The 17,311-nt window shown below is 56.9% G+C and overlaps 1 protein-coding gene across 1 annotated transcript in view; it reads left to right on the plus strand.

Annotated features, from left to right (window-relative positions):
• SLC5A10 (solute carrier family 5 member 10) overlaps positions 1–17,225 on the plus strand; it is a 43,555-nt gene extending 26,330 nt beyond the window's left edge. The window contains exons 10-15 of the mRNA XM_054390881.1: positions 12,608–12,715; positions 13,124–13,274; positions 15,752–15,920; positions 16,413–16,628; positions 16,796–16,877; positions 17,059–17,225. Of these exons, the coding sequence (XP_054246856.1) occupies positions 12,608–12,715; positions 13,124–13,274; positions 15,752–15,920; positions 16,413–16,628; positions 16,796–16,877; positions 17,059–17,225 (893 nt within the window). The remainder of the gene's footprint in view (positions 1–12,607; positions 12,716–13,123; positions 13,275–15,751; positions 15,921–16,412; positions 16,629–16,795; positions 16,878–17,058) is intronic.
• Positions 17,226–17,311: the final 86 nt, after the last annotated feature.

A 17,311-nucleotide genomic window follows, 5' to 3' on the forward strand; every position in this document is an offset into this window, starting at 1 on the left:
ATGGGGCTGGTGACAGCAGGGATCCAGCCCTGGCAGAGCATCTGCCTCTCAAACCCTCCTCCTTGCTGGCTTGTTCCCCAGGAGGAGCTGAGCACTGGGCCTTGTGCTCGTGGTTGTGTGCAGATCCTCTGCCCCAAAGCCAGCTCTGGCTAGGTAGCAGCTCCCCAACCTTTCTACATCCAGCTTTGCTGGGTGAAAAGTCACATCCCTATCTCTCACCCATTCCTCTCCATCCTGCTGCTCCTCATTTTGGGCATCATCTTCAGCTTTGGCTATGGGAAAAATGGACTAAACTCATCTAGCACTGCCCAAGGCTTGGGGGTTGTGATCCCCCCAGAGGGGAAGGAGGGAGCAGGGCTGATAACTCTTGAACCATCCTAGGTCAGGTTGTTTGGGCTCTGAGCAGCCTGCTCTGGTTGCAGATGTCCCTGCTGACTGCAGGGGCTTTGGACTAGCTGAGGTTTAAAGGTCCTTCTTATCTGGAACCAGTCTGTGAATCTGTACTGATCTCCCTGGGTGGGAGGAGGTCTCCCAGCCTCAGACCCTTTGAGCCATCCTTACCTTCAAGTGTCCAGCATGCATCTGGGCTCGCTCACACATCTGAAGGAAGTGCTTCACGTTGGTCTCATCCAAAATGATGTAGACTCCTACTTTCCTCTTGAAGCCTGCATCCAGGAGGTCCTTGAAGATGTCTACATCTGTAAACATGTCCATGACCACTGCAATAACCTGGAGAGGGGAGAAGAGAGATGAGTCTGGGGAGCACAGCCTGGTGATAGCTCCAAGGTAGAGCCTTGCTTGATCTTGAAGGTGTCTTCCAACCAAGACAATTCTATGATTCTGGCTGAGGAGTTTGGTGTCCCTTGGCTATCAGCACTTCCCACAGTCCCATTGCAGGGAGCACCAGGAGGAGGGAGCCTGTGGTGCAGTGATGTCTGTCTGAGGTCATGCTGCATGAGGTGGTTGTTGTCTCTGGGGTTATCCTGCATGAATGTGTTGAGAGAAACAGTGTGGAAAATAACTAGAAGTGACTCTGAGCTTGGCAGAAGGTATCCAGATATTCCTGAGGTGCCTTCAGGAGCTGAGATCATTTTCTATGCCCTCTTAAAAATGAGGTTGGTTGAAAGCACCTGGGAGTTCTCAGGTCTCAGTGCCTGTGCCCAGCTTCTGTTTCAAGTCCAGGCTGCTACCAGCAGCAATCTGGTGGGGGTCAAGGTCAGCTCTGCTCTGTGAGGCCAACGAGAGTACTGAGGACAGGTTGTGTTGCCACCCCCAGGGTTGCCGATGTCCCTCTGGATCTTGCTGCCCAGCCCTTGTGTGACCTGGAGCCTGCTGGCTGCTCCCTGCTCCCTCCCAGGCTGTCTGAGCAGGGAGCAGAGCTGGGAGGTGGTGCCAGCATCCCATACTGAGACAGTGAGGGTTTGGCTCTTTGCAAGCTGGAACTACCTTTGTACCCAGGGCATTTGTGCTGGGATTCTGCTGGGGTGGCTGCCTCAGCACCAAAGTTCCTTCCACATGCTCCTGGATTTTGCTTTTCAGGAGATGGCATCTCCTGCTGCCCAGGGAGGCTGTGCATGGCCCGTTCTTGGAAGTCTTCACGGTCAGCTTGGATGGGACTTTGAGCAGCCTGGTCTAGGGGAAGGTGTCCTGCCCATGGCAGGGGGGAGAAACTGGGTGATCTTTAAGATCCCTTCCCACCCTTTCTGTTCCTGAAAGGTGTCCTGGGGACATGAGTGCTCTCAGCTCTTCACCCACCCAGGAGGACTCTCCTGGCTGCCGCATGTGGCAGGGCTGGGGAGTATACCAGCATGGGAGTGTGCACACCGTGGGGTGACAGAGGGAGACCCCAGGATAGGATGCTTCTCCTCTAGAGGAAAGGAAGGGTGCCAGGTGTTTGAACACTCAGGCATGTCCAGTTTGGGGCTCTCAAAGCACCAAGCTGCCCTTTTAATTAGGTTTGTGCCACAGGAGGTGGAGAGCTCTAATTAAGAAGAGGACGATGGTGCATTATGACACTGCTGCCTCTTCCTTTTCTGCAGGCAATGAGGTGAGGAGCAAGGCTGCATGGGGAGCCCCAGCTGACCCCAACCTCCCCAGCCCTGGCCACACACCAGTATTTAGGGAGGTGCCAGTGAGCCGAGCCAGAGGGGCCATTACAGCTCTGCCACTCCATTGAACTCTCACTTATCCTCACCCCAAAGCCCTTCAAGAGGCTTTGCCACGACAGGAGAAATCCTCAGGTCCTTGTGCTCCACTGGTTTGCACATCCTCATTGTCCTGATGGGGAAACTGAGGCAGAAACCTGTGTGCCTGCTTTGCATGGGCTGCCCAGCCAGGGCTGCACTTGTCTCACCCACGATGCTGAGTGGGACAGGTTCAGAGCTCCTCCTAAAGCTCATCAGGGCTTGGCTTTGCCATTGCCAGCAAGGGACTGAGGAGGAACTGTGCTGTCTGCTGCCAGTCCTGGGTGAGGGGCACCTAAGTCCAGGTGGCATCTCCCAGGCTCCAGGGGGCAGGTTTGGTGGCAGACCTTTTCCTCCCATCTCTGAGAGCAATGCTCCCCACAGCCATGGCCCTGGCACTGTCTGTGCACTGCATTTCTGCAGGGGAGGTTGAGAGCCTATAAAACGAGGGTCAGAATACCACTGACCTCCAGTTTGGGAGGAAAGGAGTGTTTTTCCTGCTGCAGTCCTGCCATTCCCAAAGTCTTGGTGTGCTGCTGCAGCTCTGATGACAGGAAGGGGTTTTGCAGGAACAGGGGCAGGACAGGCTGACATCCCCCTCCCCCAGCACCACTCACACGAGGATGGTGAGCAGAAGGCACTCTGCAGGCAGTGGCCCAGGGCAGGCAGCCCCACTCCCACCTGCTTGCCCACATTTTCAGCCCCATCCCTCCTGCTCAGCTGGTGCATCCTGTTGCTGCTCCACAGTTCTGCTCCTCTCCCCACCCCTTCTTGCCTGCAGGACAGGCTTGGCCTCTGTTTGCCACCAGGATCCCACACCAGTGTGCCAACCTGCTGCCGTGGCACAAAATGGGTCAAGAGAGTGAGGATGGTGCTGGCTGGCAGTGCTCCCAAAGAGGTGACTGTCCAGGATGAAATCTGCTGCTGGGTTGCCTTGTGCTGGATCCTCAGCTGGGACCAGCTGCGTCTATGCCAAACCCAAGGCTTAATCTGGAAAGAATGGAGGTCTGTCTGCTCCAGAGAAGTGAAGTCCTGCTGCTGTTGGCTTCCTCCCTCAGGGAATGGAAGTGTCTGAAGCAAACTGTGTTGTCCTGTTGCCAGGAGCAAGCATGGCACATTTGTCCCCTTGAGTGCCACCTGATGCTGTGGAGAAGCCACACATCCTCCCAAAGCCCCTTGGCTGCTGCATCATCTCTGGAAATGTCACCATCCTCTTGCTGTTCATCTGGAAGATTCAGAGAAGAGCAGCCCCAAATCTGCAGCCAGATGGTCCCAGCACCCAGCTGGGTGATGCTTTTCTTCTCAGGGTCCCAGCAGCTGCCAAGGTCCGTTGGGCACAGCAGATGTGCAGGGGCCAGATCCCAGCCCCCTGAGGAGCAGCGAGTGTCACATCCCTTTGCCCTCTGGGATCCTTCAGAACAACTCTGATGAGCATGGAAACTGCAGGATCATGTTTTATAGAGGAAGTTACAGCTCTTTATTAGCTCACTCTGAATCATCAGGTAATGATTTTTGGGGCACCCCACGTGAGCAGCTAATAAATTAGGGAGGCATGAAGGCAGAATTAGAGGAAGTGTGTTGGGAGGAGGGAGAGGTGGGACAAGTAACGTGAATAATTGCCCTCCCCTCTCGACCCTTTCATCCAGCAATGGCAGAAGGGTTTGTAAACAGTAATTAATAGAAGCCTCCCTACCATTGCTGGAAGTTGCTCAAGGTAATTATATCACCACAAGCCCAATGTGGAACCTCAAGTGCAGAGAGGAGGTCAGACGTGCTGCTGTCCCTGGTGGCTTTTGACTGAGGTCAATGTTTTCAGCTTGCTCTGGTTTCTGGTCTCTAGAGCTCGAAGAGGAGAGGAAGAGGAAGAGGGATCTTCCTCACTGCCCATCCTGTCAGCTTAGCAGCCCAAAGGGATCCACACCATGGGAGAGATGGCCATGCCATGGCTGAAGCTGGTGAAGGTCTCCAGGGAGGTGCAGCATGTTCTTGATCACTGCTCATTGACCACGAGGTTGGGACTTGCTGGGGAACCAGGGACATGGCCTCTCTCCTCTCCCAGAAAGAGGAGGAGATCTCTCCTGTTCCAGCTCAGCTGGGTTTGCCTCTCTGCAGAGCAAAACACTCTGAACTCTGCAGTGCTTGGCCTTGTTCCTGCAAGTGAGTAGCTTCATCTGCACCATCAAAGGGGCCTCACAGCTCAGCTCTTGGCTTCCTTATAAAGCTCTGAGCTGCTGTGAGCCTTCCCAACCACAGCAGGTCTCATGTGGCCTCTGAACTTTCCTCAGCCAGGCTGTCAGGAGACCTTTGCTCTTCTGCACCACGTGGTGGTGTTTGGTGTTCAGCATCTGAGAGCATTTTGGACCAAGTGTCTTTGATGGAGGCTGGAGCGAGGGCCATCCTCTGGGATGCAATACAGAAGCTCTCCCAAGCCTGTGCTCCTTTGCAGGTGGATGAAGAGCATTGCCATTGCTGGTGGGATGGGACAGCTTGCCAGGGATCTCCAGAGGGACACCACAAGAAGGCCAGGGCGTGTGGCCAGCCAGCCTGCATGATACCTGATGGGATGAAGATCATCCCTTCATCCATTGTTGGCTTCCTCAGCCAAACCCTTTCACCTCTGAGCTGCCATGAAGACCTAAAGCCTTGGCTGATACCTCCAGGTGTAGAGGAAGGTGGTCAAGCCCAGTGGTCACCCATGCTCAGCTGCATGGCAGTGGGTTCAGCTGCAGTAACTCTGGACCCTGCATGTGAGGTGGTGGGAGAGCTCTGGAAGAACCTCACCTGTGAGACCCTGTAGCTCCTGCCATTCCCAGACCCTGCAGTACCGAAGCATGCACCTACAGCTACATTTCCTGGGATGCCATAAGCTCCAAGCAAGCTCCTACATATCAGCAGTGGTGTCACCATGGCTCATCCTACCAGCAGGGAGCATCTGGACCAGGAGGCAGAGCCCAGCTCTGCTCACAGAACATCAAGGTACCGCTGAGAAGCATGGCATCATCATCTGTGGCCACATCCCTATGGCTTGGAGAACCTCCAAGAAGAGGTGGAAAGGGTGCAGGCAGCAGGGCCTGGCAGCTGCCTGACTCAACCTCCTGGCTCTGCTGAGCAGGAGGAGGGTGCTAGGGTGACTCAGGAGATGCTGTTTGCATGGGAGCAGGCAGGAAGCAGTGAGTAGGCAAAGGCAGGCAGGAGCTGCAAGCCCAGGTCAGACACAAGAATCAGACATTGTTTGTAGTGGGGAAATTCTCCCATCCTCCATCCCATGGAACTTCAGCCTTTGCCCTCACTGCAAAGCCCTTCAGTGGGAAATACATTGTGGGTAAGGACAGGTCACCTCAAGTTCTGAAAGGTGACAGAGACCAGAGGTGGCTCCCATTGTGTTGGGAGATCAGTTTTCCTGCCTGGGCTGAGGCTTTTCATGTCCAAAGCCTCCAGCCCTCTGGTCCTGGGGAGGCTCTGAGGGCTGTGTGCCACCAGGGTTTCCTCTCTCCTGCCAGGATCTGTGCACCCCAGACCTTGGCCCTGGCATGGGGATCTCAGGAGCCAGTTAGACTTGATGCATGCTAGCCTGTCTCACCCTGCTCCATAGCTCCTCACTTTCCTGCTGGAGCATCCTCAGGGTTGAGCTGCTCCTCCCTTGAAGCTGGATTTCTCCAGTGAGTTGGAAGCACAGAGCTGAGAAGGCTTCAAAGCATCATGAAACTAGCAGGTACTGACCCCTGCTGCACATCCCAGCTGGGGCTGAGTCTGTGGGTCACCAGCAACCTCTGCCCAGCACTGCTGGCCTTTGATGCATGCCATCACTCCCTCCTTCCCTGCTGCTCCTGCCCATGGTGCCAGCCTGACCTCATCGCTCACGCACCCCAACTCCCTGCTCCTTGGTTTGATGCCACAGGGAGGACAAGTCTCAACCCAAATCCCTTCAGCATCTGCCCAGCCTTGTCCTGCACATCAGCTCATCGCTCTCCTCTCGATGCCAGGATGAGCTTTACGAGGCCAGCTTGGAGCCCTGCAGTGACGTCAGGCCCAACTCGATCCTCTCCTACGTCAGCACCAGGCCAGGCTTGGGCTGCTTTGCCCCAGGGCTCAGTTTGGCTCCTCTGGATCCTGCATGTTGCCACTTGCAGTCACTCAGGGCTCTGGGAATAACAATGGCAGCGTGCCTGGGACTGTGGGCTCGCAGCTGCCAAGCAGCTCAAGCCATTTCTTCACCCCAGTGGTTTTCCCCATAGCCCCATAGGGACCCTGGTTCAACTGTGGTGCCATATGCTCTCATGGAGGGCTGGAGCAGGCTCACAGCATCCTCAGCAAAACCTGAGCCTCATGTGTTTATTACACTCCATGAAGGTGGAGAAACCCAAATGCTTGACCTAACCAAAGCCTTTCCTTGAGCAGAGCTTCCCACAGCTGGGGATCTCCTGGCTGAGCAGGACTTTAGGACGTGTGCTCAGCAGGACAGCCCGGGGCAAATCCTGTCCCATCCCTGCTGGCACAACTCACCTTCTGAGCCTGGCAGATCATCTTCCTCACCACCTCCTTGATGTGCACTTGCCCCTCGATGGGGGGCTGCATGTAGACTGTGGCTCGGGTGACCCCGCGGTAGGCAATGGTCTCGGGCCAGCCGAGATCAAGCTGGGGGATGGAGCGGTCGGACCTCTGGGGCCAGTACTCCAGGGAAGGGGCCACATCCTGCTCGTCCCCTTGGCTGTTGCGATCGCCCTCGCTCTCCCCGGTGCTGCTGCCGTGCCGCGGGATGTACTCAGAGCCAGGGTCGTAGGTTTCCAGCGTGTCCAGGATCTTCTTCAGCTCCAGCTCGGAGAGGAAGTCTCTGATGTTCTCCTTCTTCAGGACTTCATAGAAGGCGTCGCGGCCGCGAGAGGCCAGCGCCTCCAGGGCCAGGCGTTGCTCTTCGCTGTAGAAGAACTCAGGCTTGGACTCGCTGGACCTCCAGTTGACGTGGCTGTCATCCAGACACTGCACCTGGGAGAAAGCCATGGTGGCTGCACACACCCCGGTGCCTCCTCTGCAGGGGACTCTGTACCCTCAGCGAGCGCCGGATGTTGACAGTCAATCGGGGGCTACTGGCTGCCCGGTCCTGAAGCAGACGATTTGGCTTTGATTCACCCTCCCTGGCTCGTTGCGCTGCTCCTTTCTCCTGCCACGCTGGAGCTCTTCTCCGCCGGGAAGGAGGATTGGGTTTCGCGCTTGCTCCTGGCTCCGGGCGAGGAAATCCTGGAGCTCCCCACAGCCGAGGCTGTGCAACAGGGCAGAGATGGCCCCGGGAAGGTCCTTTACCTCCGTGTCCACATCCTCTGCTCCCTCAGGACAACGATAGCACCGGGTGAAAGAAAGAACGGAAAACAAACGGATAAACCCCAGCTTAACAAAGGGCAGAGAACGGCAGGACTGCTCGCCCCGGCCGAGGTCCGTGGTGATCACCCTGGAGAGCCGGGTCAGCCGGTGGGTTCCGTGGCTCCCAACGTGTCCCTCAGCCTGCTGCGCATCGCCTTGCCTGGCTGGTTCGAGGATTTGGGGCTCCTGCCAGCGTGCAGTGCCGGGGCTGGACAGGTAACAGCAAGAAGTGAAAAGAGGAAAAGCAAAAGAGTGATTCATCACTCCGCCCTGCCCCACCTGCAGTCACATGCTGCCTTCACACATTCCCAGCCCAGCTCCACGTTAACTCTTTCAGCTGAGGCTGTCCTCGCACTTTCACCTAGGATCGAGAGTCCCTGCCGGGGACTGTGCGGGAGCGGGAGGTCGGTGGGTGGCTAGGGAGGGCTTTGGGTGTTCGTCAGACACGAAAAAGAGCTCTCCCCTGAGAGCTCTCCCTGGTCCAGCGGTAAGTCAGTGTCTTGCAGGAAGGCAGCTCTGCTGTCTGGTTAACCCCTCAGGGACTGAGTGCAAGGACTCCCATGATGGAGCTTGGAGCCCGGCTCTGTCCTGGTGGGCAGCACCAGGTTGTCATAAGGATTCCAAGCTGCACTGGGAGAGACTTAAACTGAACATTAGGAAGAGTTTCTTGACTGGGAGGGTGTTCAAACCATTCCTGGAGAGGCAGTTGATGCCCCAGACCTGTTTAAGAAGCCTTTGGACAGTGCCATGAATAACATGGTTTAACTTTTGGTCAGCCTTGAAGTGGTCAGGAAGTGGGAATGGATGATCATTATAGGGCCCTTCCAATTGAGATCTCCCTCCTCTCCCTCCTCTCCCTCCTCTCCCTCCTCTCCCTCCTCTCCCTCCTCTCCCTCCTCTCCCTCCTCTCCCTCCTCTCCCTCCTCTCCCTCCTCTCCCTCCTCTCCCTCCTCTCCCTCCTCTCCCTCCTCTCCCTCCTCTCCCTCCTCTCCCTCCTCTCCCTCCTCTCCCTCCTCTCCCTCCTCTCCCTCCTCTCCCTCCTCTCCCTCCTCTCCCTCCTCTCCCTCCTCTCCCTCCTCTCCCTCCTCTCCCTCCTCTCCCTCCTCTCCCTCCTCTCCCTCCTCTCCCTCCTCTCCCTCCTCTCCCTCCTCTCCCTCCTCTCCCTATTCCATTCCACCCCGCCTCTGTTTTGGCACAAGGCTTGCAGCGTGCTCATGGTGCTAGACCTTGCTGAGCCATTCTGTTAATAAGAGGGAGATGGGCAAAAAGCTTTCATTGGATTCGTCAGACAGTTCTTCCAAGCCAGAAATGTGGATGTTTTTTTGCTTGGAAACTCAGATAAAGATGAATGTCAGGAATTGGGGTCAGATTTCTGGCACCGATGCATGAAAGGGAAGCGCCAGGGGCTGCGTCTCGCTCCCCGGCGTTGGTGCAGCTCATCTGGATATGCAGCAGTGTAAATGAAAGCCCCACTTGAGTCAGGCTCCTGAGGCAAAGCCACCTGTCTGCCAGGCTGCTTGGCCATCAAAGTGCTCCTCTCTGCAGGTATGGTGGCCACGCAGCTTCCCAGCTGCCCTGTCTCCAGCCAGGGCTTCCTGGCTGCAAAGCTCTGAGCCCAGGGAGGACTTGGAAAGAAAGAGGACTCAGAAATGTGCAGGAAGGTGAAGAGGTCTTGTGAGGAGTGGCTGAGGGAACTGGGCTTGTTCAGCCTGGAGGAGGCTGAAGGGAGACCTGGCTCTCTCCAACTCCCTGAAAGGAAGTTGGAGCCAGGTGGGGGTTGGTCTCTTCTCCCAAGTAGCTAACAATAGAAGGAGAGGAAATAGCCTCAAGTTGCAGCAGGAGAGGTTTAGGTTGGAGATTAGGAACAATTTCTTTGCTGCAAGAGTGGTCAGGGATTGGAACAGGCTGCCCAGGGAGGTGGTGGAGTCCCCATCCATGGAAGTGTTCAAAAGATGTGTGGTCATGGCTCTTTGAGACATGGTTTAGTGGGCATGGCAGTGTTGGGCTGGTGGTTGGACTGGGTGATCTTAGAGGTCTTTCCCAACTTTAATGATACTATAAAACTCCAGCAGGGTATTTCAAGGCCAGGCTGTGGCAGGTTGAGGTGACGGTAACGAGGAATTGGTGGCTTTTCTCCCCTTGCAGTGGAGTAGAAGTGTTGATGTGAGTGCACAATGAAGGCAGGTTAAAATCAGCCCCCATGCCCACCCCCAGCTGCACACTCGTGTGCCAGTTTGTGCCCAGCTCTGGTCTGTCATGTGCAGGAGGTGACAATGGTGCCAGGGGAAACGTTGGGATCAGAATATGGAGAGGAAGGAAACGTTCATCTCCCACCAAATATCAGCTCAGGAGGTGTTTCAGGTGGAGCTGCTGACTTTCTGGAAAGGCTGCACCAAAGGCATGTGGACTTCTCAGTGGTGGGATGTCAGCCCCACAGCACAGCCTGAGCAGTGAGGGGGGCTGGAGGCCAGGCTGGGTGCTTTAGGTGAAATCCCAGCCCCAGGGAGCAAGCTGTGGTGACCTCTTTGCTGGAACAACAAACATGACAGAGCTGAACACCCAGCCAGCACCCACAGGAGACCTCCAGGACTTCATCCCCAGCTGCTGTCCCCAGTTTGGGTGCCCCAGCTCTGGCGGATCAGGATCAGTGCATTGTTCAGGGGTGTGCATGGCGTGGCTGGAGCGTGCTGTGGTTGGACCCACCTCATCCTCTGCTGCCTGCCCTGGTTCTGCTTTTATTGTGCAAGGAGATTTATGGTCTCCTCATCAGGGTGTGTGTGTGCTCATGATTTATTAGATGGTGGCATAAAGGCAGCATCTCATCCATCCTGTGATGTCCTGGCTCCTACAGCCTCGCTTCTTGGGAGGAATTGCTACTGGAGAACTTCACCTTTGAGCCTTGTGTGGGGTGCAGGTGCCTGGGTCCCCCATCCCCAGGCCACATAGTGAATTTAGCACCTGAACTGCAGGGAAAGGTCTCCATGGCCAAACAAGTTGATAACCAACATCATGGATGTCCCTGCTTGGCCACCTTGAGCTGATCCAGCTGGAAAGACAGCATGCAGCAGAGACACAGCCCTGCTTTTGTAGCCAGCACCGGGGCAAGCTCCTCCTGCCTGCAGATGGAAGCATTAATTACAAGCTCCTAATTAATTTCCCATCTCTAGCAGAGGGTTTAATGACAGAACAAGGTAGTGGGGTACAATGCTGGGCTCTGCTCCCAGCTTGGGAGTTTCAGTTGCTTTGTCAGGCTTGGCTCCTGCTTGCTGGTTCCCACCAAGGGGTTTGGTGGCAGAGCTGAGTCCTGGAGTGGGAGTTTTGGCCAGACTATGACACCCAGACACTGCTTTGCCCTCTGGAGCATCTTCCACCCACCAGCCACCAGCCATTTGCATGGAGCCATGCATAATCTGATGTTTTAGGGAGGATGAAACCAAGGCAGTGATGGCAGCTTTACTCACAGCTGCTGAGGACAGAGTCACCAAAATCTGAGTGCTGAGTCTAACCCTGGGGAAAGGCAGCCCAGGCTTGGCTTTTTTTAGCATCCTTGGGACGTGCTGAGTGTTGCCTATGATTGCCTGCACCTTGCATTGTGCTCCTAAGATTGTGGCCAGCAGGTTGAGGGAGGCTCTCCTCCCCCTTTACTCTGCCCTGTTGAGGCCACAGCTGAAGTACCTGGACCAGTTCTGGACTTCCCAGTTCAAGAGGGTCAGGGAAATACTGAAGAGAGTCCAGTGGAGGCTATGAGGATGATTAAGGGACTGAAACATTTGTCTTGTAAGGAAAGGCTGAGAGCCCTGGGGCTGTTGAGGCTGGAGAAGAGCAGCCCCAGAGGGGATCTGAGCAATGCTCAGCAAGAGATAAAGGGTGGGGGGCAAGAGAATGGAGCCAGATCCTCTTCAGTAGTGCCCAGCAACAGAACAAGGGGCAATGGACACAAACTGGAACCCAGGAGGTTTCATCTGACCAGGAGGAGAAAATTCTTTGTTGTGAGGGTGCTGGAGCCTGCTGGAGCAGGCTGCCCAGAGAGGTTGTGGAGTCTCCTTCTCTAGAGACTTTCAAGAGCTGTCTGGATGTGTTTCTGTGTGACCTGCCCTAGGTGAGCCTCCTTTAGCAGGGGGGTTGGACTGGATGATCTCCAGAGTTCCCTCCCAGCTGCCCCCACCCCCCCATTCTGTGATTCTGTTGCATTCCTATCACCCCCCCCATCGTACCCCACACTCCATTACTGAAAGCCCCAAGGTGCTTCCAGTTGGTCTTTGTCTTCCAGCAGCTACTACTGGTGGAGGCAAAGCCTTCACCCCACTTTGGCAGGGGGGGTCAGCATGCAGGAGGACCAGGAGGATGCTCACCTGTGCTCCTGGCTGGGTGGATACTGCTTGGAGCCCATCCGTATTTATGCCTGATGTTAATTTCCATCCATTTCAATACTTTATGAGCACAGTTTAAAAAAAACACCACCAACAAATAAACCCAAAAGAACAACAACAACAAACCCCCCACCAAAACCCAAAAGAAGGGTTCGGCACTGGTTGAGGCACAGAAGCTGCTGGGCGTTGCCTGTCTTGGCAAGCTGCCCGGCGAGCGCGTCCCAGGCTGCTGCTGGGTGCTGCCCATCTGGAGGGTAATTGCTGCAACGGTGCATGAACCTGCCTGGCCCAGTGCCCCTGGGGCTCTCCTGCCTCCAGCCATAGCCTGGGGTCCTGGTGGGGCCCATCCCAGCTCGGGAGGTCCCCTAGAGGTGGGTGTAATGCGTGGAAGGCTTCTAGAGGTAGATCTTGCTAGAGCTGGGCTGAGTGTGAGGTAGCAGGGAGCGAGGGTGGTGCTGTTGGGTTGGATTCTGCTCAGGTGGATCTGCCTGTGGGATGTTCCTGCTCCCTCCCTGTCTCCATGCTCCTTGCTTCTCCCACTGGTCCTCTTTGTGGCATTGTGGCCACAGTGATGGGTCAAGATCTGCCCCAGGAGAAGAGAGTGCAAGGGGAGGGAGGGGGTACTGGGCTAGTCCTCTGCCCATGAAGGGTCCTCTCGTGTCACTCACCTCTGTCCTGTCACTCACCTCTGGCATACAGACACCGTGGCCTGTGTGGACCCTGAGGAATGTATTCGAGTGTGTGGGGCTGCTGTGGGCTGCTCCAACATTGCCTACCCCAAGCTAGTGGTCGAGCTGATGCCCAGCGGTAAGTGGGTGGGTGGGTGGCAGAGGGCAGCTCCTTCTTTGTGGGACTTTGCTGCAGCCCGGGGCTGCCCATGCAGCAGTCATGGCTCAGATGTTGGGGGGACCCCAGGGATAGTTTGGGTGGGTTCATGCATGGGACAACCCATGTAGGCCCTCCAAGGGTGGCTCTAGAAGTGAGATCAGGGAATGTGGGTAACTCTGGGGCAGCAGAGGGTCCCAGCATCCCAGAGTGTCCCCAAATGTTGTTCCCTTCCAACCCCTAACCTCCTATGATCCTATGATGATCTTGCTCCAATGGAGAGTCCAGCAAGGTGCCTGAGGAGGGGGAGGCATTATCCTTAGGTGAAGCATTGGAGCCATCCCCTCCCCTCACGTTCGGCCCCTCCCTGATGGTCTCTCTCTTCCCTAGGGCTGCGCGGCCTGATGATTGCAGTGATGATGGCTGCACTCATGTCATCCCTGACCTCCATATTCAACAGCAGCAGCACCCTCTTCACCATGGACATCTGGAGGAAGCTGAGGTCGGGAGCTGGTGAGCGAGAGCTGCTCTTGGTGGGCAGGTAGGGACCAGGGGTTTCGAGGAGGTTTCAGGGAGACTGGTGGGGCTGGTCCAGCCCTCTTTGATCTACCTTCGGTGCCTGGAAGCTTGCAGAGTGCCTGAGCTTATGAAAGGAAAACAAGCCCTGGGTTATTTGATGTATGAAAGCTCTGGAGAGGCAGACAGGGCATCCGGGGCGTTTGGAGGAGCAGGGCTGTGCCCTCCCTGCCTCCAGCCCATCCTCCCAACAGAACTGGTGGCGGCTTCCCAATAGCAGTCACAAGCCAAGCGCGCGGGGGACCTTTGCCAGGTGGCAAAGAGCAGCTCTGCCCTGGCTGCTCCTGTGGACGGCAGGTGCCAGCAGGGAGCCCGGGAGCCTGCCCGCGGTGCCGCGCTCGGGGCGGCAGAGTCAGCGCTGGGGAATGCCCTGCGCGGTGCTGGGCTGCGCGGGGAGTGTCCTCGGCGTGGGACAGACAATAACAAGGAGAGAATCTGGGTCAGGGCTTTGGCTGGGCTGTGCTGGGGCTGCGGGGAGGGCTGGCTGGTCTGGCAGCTCCAGGAGCAGCTGTTTCTTGGCATCTTCCATCTCCAGAGGGTGGGAAGGAGATGGTCAACGAGCCCGGGGAACCACAGTCCCGCACAACTCCTCCGTGAGAACTGGGGTGGTTGGCTCAGGGGCTGCCTCGCCTCTCCCTGCCACTAGCTTTGGTGACAATGCAGGGTGACGACGCCTGAGAGCCCTCCTGAGGATGGTTCGTGAGTGTTTGGGAAGGGCTTTGCCCGCGGGGGCAGGAGGCACTGCGGCACCGGGCGGTTGGTGCAAGCAGGGTCCTGCCAAGCGCTGCTGCCGTACAGCCCTGTGGGCACAGAGCAAACCATAAACCTTCTGGAGAGGAGCAAAAAGCTGCTTAAGCTGCAGGTTTGAGGCTTACTTACCTGCCAGCACTGGCACAAGCGGCTTGGAGTTGTTTCTCAGGAGGGGTCTGGGAGGTCCCAACCACTCCCTGTACCGCCCAAGGTGGGGATGCCCCTGTCTAGGAGAACAGGGATTGGCTTGAGGGACCAGAGAGAGCTCCCAGGTCCTGGACTTGGTGGCTTGAGCTCCTGACACGGCTATGCCACCTGGCTGGAAATCCTCAGCACTGTGATGTGTGCTCTGTGCCAAGGTGATGGCACGCTGGTGAGGACATCCAGTGCTTCCCAAATGCCCCCTCACCCCACGGCAGGCTGTGCCAGGCTCTGCCCTCTCCATCCCTGATAGCACAGGGACAGGTGGCTTGGGGATTATTTCTGAGTAGGGTTGCAAGCAACACCCCAGACCTGCCAGGGTGGAAACGCCTCATCCAGCCCAGGAGAGGCAGAGAAGGGATTTGCTGGTGGGACTGGAGAGAGCTCCCTGTTCCTGGAGGTCCCACTCTGGCTGTGCCACCTGGCTGGCAATTCCTGCTGCTGTTTGGTGCATGCTCTGTGCCAAGGTGATGGCATGGTGGTGAGAACACCCAACCCTCCTCAAATGCCTCCAGGCTGTACCAGGCTCCATCCTTGCCTAAATCCCCACCTCAGGCTGCATGCAGAGGGCTCAGGGCCACCCACCAGCCCCTGCTCACCACCATGCTCCTGCATTCTTCTCATGACCTTTTAGCATTCTCTGTGCCTTAAAGATGAACCCAGCAGGGGGTTTTCTCCTGCCCCTTGGGTCAGGGGGTGCATTTTACACCCCAGCTGCTTCCTCTTCCCCGAGCACCAAGCAGGCACTAGGGTCTCTGGCTTAGAGATGCCTCCAGTGCTTTGCCCCTCTTATTTTCTCCCACTTCTGCTTTCTGAGCTGAGCAGATGGAGATGGAGGTAATTCTGGGAAGCTGTAAACAAGCTGGGGTCAGCTATAAATGTGGTAGCTTCTGGGATGTGTCCTGCTCAGCCCATCTGCTCAGGCTGGGCCCAGAAACCTGGGGTCTGTCCAAGACCTCTTGCTTTGGAGTAGGGTGCAGCTGGGCTTTGGGTGAGAGAGGGGATGGTGCTGGGGGAAAAATGCACCTCTCTGTCACAGCCTGGCTGGAGGGAGCTGAGCATGGGGCAGCTCATCTCACATCCTCAGCTCTCAGGGGGCTGCTTTGGCTGGATGTGAGGGTGCTGAGAGCATCACCCAAAGCTAGCCAGAGCTTTGCACAGCCCAAGTGCCCTTTGCCTGGTGCTTCCTTATTTGGGGTATAACTCAGCAGCCCTTGGGGCTGGGCAGGGGCCTGAGGAGCCCGAGGAGCCCCTATCTACCCTGGGTGGAGCCAGCACTGGCATAGTTAACCTCTTCCATGTTCCTGGGGATGTTATTGGTGGTAAGCATCCTGCTGCTGGCCCCCCCGCATCTTCTGGCCAGCTCTTCTGCACGAGCGCTGGCCCCTGACCCCAGGGGCCCATCACCACCAGGGTGATGCTGTGGGTGCAAGGAAGTGTGGATGGGTGGGACAAGAACTTCACCCAGCACTGTACCTCTGCTGCTTGCAGGGTGGTCACAGTGGTGCTGGTGGTCCTCAGCGTGGTCTGGATCCCCATCCTGCAGAGCTCCAGCGGTGGCCAGCTCTATGTCTACATCCAGGCTGTCACCAGCTACCTGGCTCCTCCTGTCACTGCTGTCTTCATCCTGGCTGTCTTCTGGCCCCGAGCTAATGAGCAGGTAGGTGCTGAGGTCACAGCATGGTGCCAACACTTCCCTGCCCACCTTGCTCCCAGGGATCCAATGGGAGGGAGAGGAGGGAGGATGAAGGTGATGCTGGAGGAGCTGGGAAGGGGAACTGAGTCTGGCTGGCATTTCCCAGAGAGCTGGTGGGTGGCTGGTGCAAAGAGAAGGAAGAGGCAGGTGCCACCATGCATGACCATTCAGTGTGGCATGGCTTATGTGGCTGACAGGGGACATTGCCTGTGGAATTGACTTAAGTTTGGGCCAAGGCTTGGCTGGCCAAGATGCGGAGACTTTTAAAGGTCTCTTCCCACCCAAACCACTCTGGGGTGGCTGGACTAGATGATCTCTCGAGGTCCCTTCCAGCTCCTAACATTCTGTGTGATTCTGTGACCCTCTCCCAGTGCTGGCTGGAGGGAGCAGCCATCCTGGGGGTTTGTTGTGACTGTCCCCCCTCCAGCCACTCCACCGTGGACCTTTGCTTTCCAGGGAGCTTTCTGGGGCCTGATGGTAGGGCTGGTGCTGGGACTGGCCAGGATGGGGTTGGAGCTGGCGTACCCCACGCCGCGCTGCGGGGTCCCTGACCGCCGGCCCTGGCTGCTTGCTGACATCCACTACCTGCACTTTGCTGTTCTGCTCTGTGCCACCACTGGGGCCATCGTGGTAGGGGGCAGCCTGCTGACACCCCCAACACCTCCATCCCAGGTGAGGAGGACACCTGGGACCTCTCATCCTTGCCTCATCCACCCACCCAGCCTCCTTGGCTGGAGATGTTGGAGTCACCCAGGTGCCCCCTGAGCTTGGCTGAGGGGGTCCCCGAGAGGGTCCTGGCCTGGGGGTATTTTCTCACCAGATCTCACCTGGGTTTCCAGCTGAAGGATCTCACCTGGTGGACCCTCTCTGGGAAGCTTCCCCAGCCCTCTGTGGACACCCCACCCCAGGGCCCCCCCGATGGTGAGTGTGTCCCTAGGGGTGTCTGGCAGGAGAGGCCACTTCAGAGACCCCTGGTCCCCCCCCGTAGCAGGCAGCAGGATTGGATGGATGCCCTGTGCCTCAGTTTCCCCAGGACTGTGCCACTCACTTGTGGCCAGTCCCCACAAGCCTCTGCCCCACTCACTCTGTCTTTCTGTGCCAGGTTCCTCCTCAACCACCCCAGGCAGCCATCAGCCATCAACGAGTGAGGGACTGCTGGTCACAGCCCTCAGGGGTTCCAGGGAGCCTCCATTCTGGGCCCATGTCTGCAGCATCAATGCCGTTGTCCTCATGTGTGTCAATATCTTCTGCTATGCCTATTTTGCCTAGCAGCCTGCCAGCCTCTGGAGAGGGGAAAGGTGTTGGGAAGGGGGAGAAATGGGGATTTGGGGGGGGGAATTTTGATTTGGCACATC

Source organism: Indicator indicator, chromosome 22 (genome assembly GCF_027791375.1).
Source record: "Indicator indicator isolate 239-I01 chromosome 22, UM_Iind_1.1, whole genome shotgun sequence".
Lineage (NCBI taxonomy): Eukaryota > Metazoa > Chordata > Aves > Piciformes > Indicatoridae > Indicator > Indicator indicator.